This window comes from Merops nubicus, unplaced genomic scaffold (assembly GCF_000691845.1).
Source record: "Merops nubicus isolate BGI_N331 unplaced genomic scaffold, ASM69184v1 scaffold12825, whole genome shotgun sequence".
NCBI classification, from domain to species: Eukaryota; Metazoa; Chordata; class Aves; order Coraciiformes; family Meropidae; genus Merops; species Merops nubicus.
In genome coordinates this window covers 62789-74827 of record NW_008609281.1, presented here as the reverse complement: position 1 = coordinate 74827, position 12039 = coordinate 62789, and the positions used below count along the sequence as shown (strand labels likewise).

Here is a 12039-nt window from a genome sequence, read left to right as displayed (position 1 = left end):
ACAACAGGCAGCAGGCACAAAGTAACACATGGAATTTTCTTCCTGAACAACAGGAAACACTTTTTCATCGTGGAGGGTGACCAAGCACTGGCATAGGTTGCCCAGAGAGACTGTAGAGCCTCCATACTTGGAGATATTTGAAAATTGTCTGTACATGATCCTGGGCAATGGGCTTTTGGTGGCCCTGCTTGAGCAGAGACATTAAAGAAGGTGACCAGTAGACATCTCTTCCAACCTTGGCCACTCAGTGTGTTGTGATTTCGTGATTTCTAACACTGTGAAAATTCATACTGTTTGCTGCTGATGTTGTTGAGATGCTGAAAACCACATCTACTTCAGTGGATACTTTAGGTACACTGATCACTGAGTTACCTGAAAAAAAAGCACCAGCACATGTATTTGGAGAAAAAAGTGCACTTTTTTGCTTTTCCTTGTAGGTGAGACCTAGTCTTTCGAAAGCGCAGAACAGTCTATACTACAAACTGGCATCTGCTTTTTCTCCCAGAAATTTTATCAGTTTTTACTGGTACTGCGACTTAATGGGTCAAAGAGGATCTGTCTTTATTAAGTTCCCAACACGGTCACTACCCTCCGACTGAAAATATTAGTTTAAAGAAATTATTAAGAATGTTAGAAAAGATAAGGCAAAGATAACATATCCTCTATACAGTTATAAAATTTTGGCTCCAACTGTTTTTAAACAGAGAGGAAAACATAAACCATACTTCTCTTAAATAAGTGCTGTTATTTCATCCCTATATCACAAAACTCATCATTCCTTTTCTAAGTGGCCTCACTATAGAAGACAAGACTGACCACCACTAGCTCCTGGTATTCTCTTACCTCACAGCTCTCTCTTTCAGAACAGAATAAAGGCCACTTTGGAGGAATGGCTAGCTGCATTTGATACAGTCTGCAGTAGTATTTAAAAAATATATTATTTTAGAAAATCTGTAGAACTCACAAATAACTTTTCCATGCTTATTTACTCCTAGCATTCAGAAGCTTAAATTTTAGATGGCTTGGTGAAATTGACTGATTATGCTCTTTTAGCCTTCTGGAAAAACCTGCATTTCTGTGCAATCCCATTCTATCACACACACATACACACACACAAAGTAGAAAGTCTTACTTTCCCTTTCTTCTTCTCTGGCTTTTTTTTTTTTTTTTTTTTTTTTTGGTTTTTGAAAGTGTTTCTTTCCCTTTCTTTTTCTCTAGCTTTTTTTTTTTTTTTTTTTTTTTTATGGTTTCGAAGCTTGGTCGCTCTGCTGAAAGTGGTGAGTTGAGAAGGTGGGTTTTATAGTTGTGATTTTTTTTTGGTTTTCACTTAGTCTATGTGACAGTTAGTAGCAAAAAGATAGGAAATAGCTTGAGAGTACAGTCTTGAAGGCCTCTGCTTGGTGTAAACCAGGCTTTAGAACATCTAACCATAACTTTAATATAGAGTCCATAGGTAAAAGAGTGGTTGAGTGGGACATCTTAAGCAATAGGTTCATCTTTTTATGCCGCAAAGACGTTTTCAAGCAGATATTCTGCCAAAATTGATTTCCAGTCTAAGAAGTCCAGTGATGTCCATGATGTAATTAAAGAGATAGACTACCTAAGGAAAGAATTTAGAAGCAGAACCAGAGACTCGCACTTAGAGGTCTGCTCTCTGATCAGTAGAAAAGAATGCCAAGAAAACAATTTGAGCAGCTTCAGAGTTTCTATTGAACAGGTCAAAATTATTTCTCCTGTTTTTTCAAAAAATATGAGATTTTTTACTTCAATATTATTTAGAGTACTTAGAATGGATTTTCACAGTACAGTCTGTTAACAACAGCTATGTGTCAGTAAGAGTTAAGATTAAAGTAGATTTTGTAACTTCATTTCTATTTAAGCACATCACAGGATATCCATTTTTGTCTTAAAACAAATATTTCTGGCAATATTCTACATTAACTTTTGTCTTTTTTAATGAATGCTTAGATAGGGCAGTGGAAATTTAATGTTATTGATACTTTTTGTCAAGCACTCACAGTATGAATATATTTAGCTGTTCAAAAGCATTTGACAATAAGCTTCTGCTGATAACTATGCACTAATTTGTGTTCTTTTAAGGAGATATTTCCTCAGTAATTACTTCATTAAAATTTAAAAATCCCTGGAAGGCAGACCAATAGAAGCTCTGTTAATAATAGTATCTGTTAATTTAAAAGACTTATGAGAGAAATTAACTTTGAAAGCACTTCATTTTGTGGAGAAAGATCATTATAAACTGACCTTTGTGGTTTTCTGGTTCAAATATCTTCTGGCAACTTAGGGGAATCGGAATACTAGACATTTTAAGTAGTTCAAACTCTGTGTTATGGCAAAATGCCATAACCTTGGTAGAAATAAATACCTTTAGTAGCCAGTAAAATAAAGTGCACTATGCAACATAATTAGATTTGTCTGTTTACTTACCTGGCTTATCTAACAGCCTTGACTTTTTGCAGTGGTAAGCAAGCTCCTGTTCACAGTGCTCTGCATTGTTAATTGTAGCCTGAAGCTGGTCTAGGCTGCCAGAGTACTTGAAAAACACAGTGTGGGGGTTCTCTCGATTAGCACTTTTGACTCTGGTTAGGTTGGTGTTGTTATGCTGTATAATTGTCCACGTTGTATCTTTCAAAACACATGTGAAAAGTAATAAAGAGTGGGAAGCAGTTGAATAAGGAGGTAATGGAAAGAGAATGTGTAATGAAATTAAACAAACTTTAAGGTGACTTCTTTGATCACAAAAAGTGCTTTTGGGCATATGAAACACAGACATAAATCACTGAGCAAAAATGAAAACAATTAATCATTGTTTCTATTTATAAATAGATTATTGTACCATGACTGTAACACATCTTGAGGTTGTTATGATTATTGAATAAAGAAACAGTAAATGACACCAAAATAATTGTCTGTGAAATAAGACATAGTTTACTTAGCAAACTGCAACCAAAGAATAGAAAGAAATAATGTTATTATTACTTTTCTGAGGCTTAAATTGCTTATAAAAGAACACTAAATTCTAGCAACATTACGTATATCACTATAATATGAATTAATTAATTCTGTGTAAGAAAATGACCGACAGACTTTTCCTATTATACAAAGAAGCAAAAGTAGTTTGAAAATACTGTATTTACTATAAAGCTCAGATTACATGAAGGTAAGTTATTCTAGCCATCTAAAATCAGAGAGTAGTCATTATTTGAAGTACTAATCGAAACCTGTATTTAGTCAAGGACTAAGAATCACAGCTTCCAAAGTTCAATAGAAAGTAGCTTCCAAGCACCGAATGTAAAATTAATTTATAGCAACCACTGTGGCATGCTCTTTTGACCTGGTACAGTAACATGATGAAATGCTAGTTCAAAACTAAGAGCTGCATTTCCCTAAAAAGTACTGTTAAGTTGGCTTTTAGCTTGGATACTGTTGCACAAGGAATTTAGGTACTTCATCGCATTGTTCAGATATGCCTTATGATTCACATAAATTGGGGGAATGCAAAATATTGCTGAAATATTTATTACAGAAAGAACTGAACTGTGTCTGCAAGATTTTTTTTTTTTTTAATGAATCACTAGTAAATATTCAGTACTCCAAACACAATTTCTAGAAAAAATAAGTTCTGAAGTAATGTTGTTTTAATAAAATCCTTAGCTCTAAATACACATATAATTCAAATAATTGAATAATAAACAATATATTGCACATTTGTAAAAGGTATGTGCTAAGATGTGCAGTCTGCTGTGAAACACACTTTCTTCAACATGAAGCCATTCTGCTTACACGAAGCAACAAAACAGTACAATAGTTTTCCAGCTATATTGAGGGTTCACAAGTATTCTTTCATTAAAAATGTCCTTTTAGCTTCCTACAGAAAATATGGAAATAATTTTTAATTTCAAAAGCTTACTCAACAATGCAAAACTGCACAGATTAGGAACTCAAACTGATGTGACAATACTTACATGAAGGAATTACTTTAAAAGCTAATAGAGGCCATAGGCTAAATCCTATGTATTTACTTTGAGACTAGAAAAATAATCTTCCTGTACACTGAGACACAGGAAGGATGAAACTGGCTGGCACTGTAGCACAGGAATGCACTGGTCACTCTAGCCTATAGTTTACATGCAAGGAAATGTAATATCAGACACTGCTTGGGAGTACAGAGGTTACTCCCTCCCTGCTCTTTGAAATAGAGTTTGCCTTAAATATTGGTGGCTGTCAAAGGCTCGTGTGATTCTGCTATGATTCATACTTCTGTCGAGCTCTCTCACCTATGAATGAGGAAGCACTGAGCTTATTCTGTTTCATCTTCATTTGCAAAGCCTGCAATTTTGAGGGTCAACTGCAAATCTGACCCCCATGACAAAAATATACCTCATGCTGGGGGTGGACAAGACCCCAGTTAAAGCCAGTCTGCATCAGCCAAGTTTAGATTCCTATTCATTGTTGTCTTGTGTCTTAATGGCCGATGTAGTTTGAGCAGGTATGAGAAATATTATTTTTTTCTAACTTGTAGTATTGATTATAATATCTTGGGCATTGCAATAACAGTCTTTCTAACTACTTAACAGAGTTGCGTTTTATTTCATTAGCTTCCTACAGATCACTCGTGGCAAATGTTATATGATACCTATAGAGAGGAAAGAACTCATGGTCACTTAAAGGACAATTATTCATCAGAAAACCTAAAAGAAATCTCAAGGTGAGACGCCTACTCAAAATATATTATATTTAAAAGAACCTATTTATGCAACTTTTTTATTATTACTAATCAGATTTTGGTCAAATTATAAAAATTTATTAAGGAACATAATGATCATAGTGTCAAAAAGCAGATGGCTGGAAAAAATGCAAACTTAGATTTCTTTTTGTATCTGCACAGACACAGAGACCCAAATATATCAAAAGGCTATCCTGAATATAAAAAATAAGATAAATAGGTCAGCTATCAGACTCATTGTCACATGTTCGAATTTACAAAGAAGAAGAAAAGCAGGTCACTCCAAAGTTTGATCATCTTAACTGTCAGTATGGACTGCAGGCTTTTCATTCTGAAACTGACCTCCAAGAGTAAAACCAGGGAAAGCCACCTCCCCCTGCAGCTGTCTGAACATAGAGCCCCGTCAATGTGAAAGACAAGACAGTGCTGTAAGAAATGTGGGCATCTGCCTTCCCTGCCTCTGATGGGAAAAGGGAATACCAGTCATGAGGAAACTGGGAACAAAACAAATATACAAGATTCATCCTGTCAAGCTGCATCTCAAGATGAAGAACTGATCAACGAGATGAAGAACTGATCAACGAGATTTGCTTAATGTGGCGAATAAGGAGTGACTGAGGAAAACAGCAACAGCTGTTCATAGACACACAAGGATAAATCAGAGGCTACACTGTACCTTGGAGGTTTATACCTAGTTAAAAAAAAATTGTCATCTTTCTGCCATGATTCTTTGGTCTTTTTCAGTCTCATGGGATGCTTGGCTATTTCTTTTTCAGGGCCTGTGCCAATCTCAGCTATGTCCACTGTGAGCAAGCACAGCTCACTGTAGAAGCACAAGTCAGGAGCTGACATGGTGAGACTAGTTAAATTGCACAGACTGACTGAAATGAAGATATTTCAACACCTGTTATAAGTGTCCCTTAGATTACTGTGAAAACCACTCAATGCTACTAGCTGACCTCAAGAAATTGACGTGACCACAAACAGTTTGCCGATTAACACCAAAAATTTATGATAAGGTTTCTAAGTCAAGTTCTCAACATTTATGACATACGTAAACTGAATGCAGCTATAGCTTATTCATGTAGTCTTTTAAACACTTATAACTGTAAAAATATATTTTGTGACATAAAGCAATAAAGGGTTTCTATTGTTTTATCTGGAAAACAATTCAAATAGAGACTAAGTAAGAAGAAAAGGACGCAGTGTCAAATAAAACAATAATAACTTTTAAAACGCCATTTAAATGTACACTTCATTGAAACGGCATATACTAACAGGCACAGTATACTAAAAGACAAAATCAACTAATTTGTTAAAAAGCAGACTGACAACAAATTCTGATATCTAAAACTTCTAATGATGTAAATGGTCAGGTTCAAGGTACTGGCTGCATAAGAGGAGGCAGGGTGTCTGAAACTGGGGCTGCAGGAATCCCACTAATTGCATTTGTTTTCTCCAGAAGTTCTATTTGCAGTTTGAAAAATGAAGCTTAAAGTTTATATTCCTCATAGTAAAGGCCAGTTCTGAATCACAACTTTTCAGAAGGCTACTGGGAAAAATTAATAATTTTCTAATAAAACATAACTTATATCTCATTTCCTTAAACTTCTTCAAGGAACTATAACTTCGATGAAAACAAAGCTGCTCCCCAAAAATGAACTAGTATGACATTGTCTCCATATGGAACACGTCCCATTTATGTGAAGCACAACAGGAGTGCAGTGTTAGCTTCACAGCCTGAATCCTGTTATTATTCTAATTTGTCTGCCTAATTCTTCACCCAGTATTCCGAGCTGAAGAGTCACCTTCATTTTTTTATGCATGTATACATTAAAATTACAAGCTATAGAGGATTCCTACTTCATAACTCATGTTTCAATATAATAAGCATGCATACAGACCCAGCTGTGAGTTAAGGAAGTTTATCACCTCACCTGTCATATTACAGTAAACAAGAAATGGTCCCAAGGGGCCACTTCCATCTGAATCAATATTGTAAAAGCCTGAAGTGTTCCCTCTGTGCTTATAGGCTTCACATGTCTGCTCATAGATGGCTGTAAAAGAACACATTCCATCAGAAACATTATGGTATAATATTACATTTTATTCAGGGAATTAAAAAAACAGTGCATGAAGGTTGTCAATGGGGAAAAGAAGTTGTGTGTGTTTGCTGTTAAAGAATACAGAAGAAATCATGTAATCTATACTTTCATTTGAATTTTTAACGTGAATTTGGTTTTATTTATCAAGGATACAAGGGGCATCTTTAAGTGTTTTCTTCCTCCGTTCAAGCTGGAAATTTCAGGGGGAAACTGTGAAATGCGGGTGAATAAATGGTTGTAAAAACAGACAAATAATGTGAATGCCAAGGGTATTACTTAGATAAGTAATCAGATTTTGATTACTACCTACCTACTAACTACCTCAACCAAATCAAACTTTTGTTGATGTTATTACACACAGCAGAAGGTAGGCAGTGTTTCTAGGTGTTCTGTCTCCTAGCATTTTTTGGCTTTCACACTTCTTATTTTCTTCCTTTTTAAAAAGAAGGGCAAATGACTTGTCAGAGAGTGCAGTAAAAGAGCTAAATAAGCAAAGACAAAATGACAGCTCCTTGGTCCTATGTCACGTATACTTTTTATCAGTCAGTGCCTAAAGAAAAGTCTGTGATGACCTGTAAGTTCAACTCTGTACTTAGACAGGAACCACTCATGGTGATAATGCAGCCAGATCACATTAGTCTTAATACTCCTTTAACCATTATACTGCTAACAAGCAGTCATACTATTTTTCTTTCTTCTCAAAATTTGACTCTGTGCTCAGTTAAGATCAAAACTTGAAATCAGTCTATCAGAAAGAAAGAGCCAGTAGATTCTGAAAAGGAAAAATAGTTATCAGTGTTATACAAATAAAAACATAACTCCATAATCATTATTAACATTCTGGAAGATTTGATCTACATGAATTCTGTTTAATTATTTTAAAAATATATGAAATACTAGTAAAGTACTCAAAAAAAATTGCTTTTTTTTAAAGAGAAGCTAGGTTCTGGAAGACTGTGATCTCTGCATTTTTTGTTTGATATTTACTGATATTATACAGCAATGCTTATCAAAAAAGCAGAAAATTCATTCATATTGCGTATTCTGTATAATATTGAGAATGAACAATTTATGTAATTTTCAGGTGAAATTTTATGGTTCCTTACACTTAAAAAAGTCTCAGTTAAATTTAAACTTGACAGAAGAAATTAAATTATTTATTATTTTATGAACATGGTAGTTTGTATACCAGTGTTCTAAAACTGGTAACTTATTTCTAGGTTTGTAACAAAAAGAATGTTTCTTTGAGAATTCAAGGGACATTTTTTTTTCCTTTGAATTTATACAGAAGTGTGATAACATAGGCAAAATTTATTTTAGGTTCCTGATTTGGAATCGTTATTAAGATCACTAATATCAAGTACTAAGTATTTCTTTTTATATGCATAGGTATAGCATTTTCTTAATCATAAACAAACATCCTCATTATATGTATTTTTACAGTTAATAGGAATGCAATAAGTCTTCATATTACATCATCATTACATTTCTCCTGGAGTCCTAATTATTAGGAAACCATGGCCTCCGTTTGCCCTCATATATACATCACCATCTGATTCAACATACGATTTTTCAGATTTATAATGAAGCAAATCACCTTCATCTTCACTTTGGGGTTATCACAGTGCAAAAACATTCGTTATAGTCATCCTTTTTTTGTTACACATTTTTTTTTTAAAAAATTGTCATTTATGCCACTGTTTTTTTTTAAATTGAGGAATTATAGGAAAAGTCATCACTGTTTTTGACCTTGTACAAACAAGATTTAATAGGTAATCTTCTAAAATCAGTGATTTCTCAATAAATCCTATACGTGTAGACATTTGTTCTTTTCATAAGATCTGCCAAAAAGGATTCTATAGATTTTATAAGGAAAATTTATAATGATAAAATTACTAATATTTTTGTTAGGACAGTCTTTGGAATTTTTTTTTGTTTGTTTTTAATTTATCTGTCAAGTTTCATAAGAATTTCTAGTTATTAGAAGCATATCATGAAAGCCAGATTAATTATTTATTCTGCTTCCCAGGACATGCTTAAAACAGTACAAAAGTAGAGCGTCTCTTGTGAAATTAGTTGTGTGTTTCATTTACTTTGTTTTTTTGGGGTGTTTTTTTTGGGTTTGGTTTTTGCTTTGTTTTGTTTTGTTTTTTTCTGTTTCTCCTAGTCTTCTCCTTGATTCAGCAAACAACATAAACATGTGTTTAGGTAGGACTTAGCTTGTGATTACCTATGCACCTTGCATGAAAGTAGTCCTATATTCACAGGAAAAAATAAGATTATTTGTTGTGATGAATGAAGATGAATTAAGCATATTTCTAAATAATCTGTTGAGAAAGTGGTATTATATGGATGGAAGATGACATTACTGACCATCTCATGTAAATTGTGAAAAATATGAAACAGAAACTGGTAAACAGAACTACTAATGAATTTTTGCTACTACGTTTTTAATTCTAAAAGGCCTTTCCTTGACCCAGTTTATGAATATTTACATGACTGAAAAATCTTTTAGTATAAATGATCAATAAAAATATATATTTTTGTGGTGGAAAAAAACATTCAGAAATAAAAGTGTAGTCAGGAAACATCTTAGACTTACGATAGTGGCAAGTAGCTCCCTCGTAACCAGTATTGGCACAGTTGCAGTAGAAGCTGTTCCAGGACTGTGAGCACTCACCACCATGTTCACAGTAATTAGGCAAACACCTAAGAAGAAATTAAAGACCATTTTCACTTTCTTTTCCATTCATTTTCATGTCAATTGTACTTACTAAGGCATGCAAAATCGTGGAAAAGAAGTGTATTAACATGAGGGAAGTCTTCAAGTTCAGTGGGTAAGATAAGTGTATAATAACTAGAAAATATAACCTTCTCCACTATTTTTATTGCCTCTAATACATATATTAATTATGCAACAAGCCTGTGAGAACAGAAATAAAATGTAAGATATATGTGTGTTACTTATTACCATTCAACTATCTGTAATTCAACACAGATTGATAAACAAATTAAAGATTTACACGTTGAGAATTCACTGGTAAATTTTGCAGTTGATAGGCTTTCTTCAACAAGATGTGTCACACAAAGCAGCATCACAAAAGATTTCTTTCTATTATAAAAATAACAGCATTTAAAATAAAAAAAAATCACATAACAAATAAAAATGGCTATAGTAGCTGAGAGTTATTTCTTATTCTAAAATCATGGTTACTTACTTCCTATTCTAGAAAGAATAAAATACTCAGTAGGCCAGTTCTACCACGAAAGGTAAAAAAAAAAAATCAATTTTCTTTCTGGTGATATGAGCAGAAGCGTGAAAAACTTTGGTGGCTTCCTTCCAGATTTACAATGGTTAACTGAAAAGAAAATTTGCCTGTTAACAGCTTAGCAAGTCAAGACTTCCGCACTATACCCAAGTATAAAATATTGTGTGAGATGGAAAAAAAAAAGTCTTTTTAATAAACACAACTGAAAATACGTGAATATGGAGTGGCCCGCTTTACCTAATTACTTACTAGTTCTTCCCCTTAGAAATCAGTTAATATTCCAGTTGCAGTCAGTTTATGGGTATATGCATGAATGTGATACAGCTCAGAGAGTATAAAAGGGCTTTATTGTTGACATTAACTGGAAAAAAAAAAAAAAAAGAAACAGGCCTACTCATGTTCATAAGATCTTAAAATACCTTTTCATTCAGCCAAGAAATTTTAGGAGGGTATTAAATTAGGATTGTAAAGTGCAGCAGTTCATACATCTGTCCTATGAATAATTCAGAGCCTTTGTACCTTCAATCCTCCTAAGAGCCAAAGATTTTTTAACTTCCTTTCATGTTTATAAACAAGGATAAGCAAAAGTTTTCAGAGAAAGGAATAAACCAAAACAAAACAAAGTAGCAGGCAAAGTGTAGGTGAAATAAGTAAAGTGATACAGGTCACTAATTTTCAAGGTTATAAGTGACATTTCTGTAGATAATATATATCTCAACGAACACTGATTTGGAACATAAAAATACAATTTAGGAACAGGGCTTACAGTTACTTTGATATTAAATACTTTGCTGAAGGGATTGTATAAATATGTATAGTAATAATTCTTAACATAAATGTTTAATTTTACTTTCTACAGGTATAACTAGTCATCAGCTATTATTAATATATTTGTCCTCTAACATAACTGCCATTCAAAACTTTCAGTGCATCCTCTGACAGCTGCTATGCTTGCATGTGTTTCAGTTGTAGTTTTTCTTGTCTTACTCTTTTTTGATAAAAACATCATTATCTAAAGACATCATTATCACAAAATGGTAAACAATTTACATGGTCTTTACTTGTATTTACTCCCTGTCCATATTCATTAATCTTTCTGACAGTGTTCACAAGATGAAAAGCTTAGATGTAATTGATGATGCTTGAATCAACTTTAATAGAAGTGAAAACAATCTAAAGTATCATTTAAATCTTTTAACATTAATTTTACATCTCCCCCTTGTTTCAAAATGTATAATAAAAAGCAACCACTAGCTACATTAAAGTGAAGCTATAAGTACACACTTCAACCCCACTCAACGTAAAATCTGGAATAGCAGTTTCTCTTAAGAGTCTTCTAACAAAAATATTTCTAATATTACAAAAAGTATTTCTAATATTTCATTGGTAAAAAGTAATTTTTTAATTAATCATTGTCTGCTTAAAATAGAAAAAAAAAAAATCTTATTAAGTATTTACTGCATATTACTTGATAATGTGTTTTTGAGTCTATGACATCCAAAAATTATATACAATTTAAAACCAAGGCAGCAAGCTAATAATAATAATCATAACCTAGTATTCAAAGGGGAACAGCGATCCAGCATATGAGTGTAATTTTTGATATGGAAAAAATAAGAACTTCATACATCAATTATCTGCTTAATATGATTTTTGTGCACTATGTGCTTATTATGGTCCCAAAGTATGTCTGAAAGGTATTTCAAAGAAGAATAACTAATTGCTATGGTATTCATTAGACTAGATGTTCCTGCTCTGACAGGGGGGTTGATGCAATGATCTCTGGAGGTCCCTTCCAACCCTTAACATTCTGTGATTCTGTGATTATTTTTATTTCTCCTGATTTCAATTAAAATAAAAATAATTTTGAAAACTATCCCAATGTCTTTTTCTTTTCTTTTTCTTCTTTTCTTTCCTTTTC

The 12039-nt window shown here is 33.2% G+C and overlaps 1 protein-coding gene across 1 annotated transcript in view; it reads right to left on the bottom strand.

Moving 5' to 3' along the window:
- Nucleotides 1–2445: 2445 nt before the first annotated feature.
- LOC103773195 (contactin-associated protein-like 4) overlaps nucleotides 2446–12039 on the bottom strand; it is a gene marked incomplete at both ends in the record, with an annotated part of 48753 nt that continues 39159 nt past the window's right edge. Inside the window, 3 exons of the mRNA XM_008940554.1 lie at nucleotides 2446–2643; nucleotides 6682–6801; nucleotides 9452–9558. Of these exons, the coding sequence (XP_008938802.1) occupies nucleotides 2446–2643; nucleotides 6682–6801; nucleotides 9452–9558 (425 nt within the window). The remainder of the gene's footprint in view (nucleotides 2644–6681; nucleotides 6802–9451; nucleotides 9559–12039) is intronic.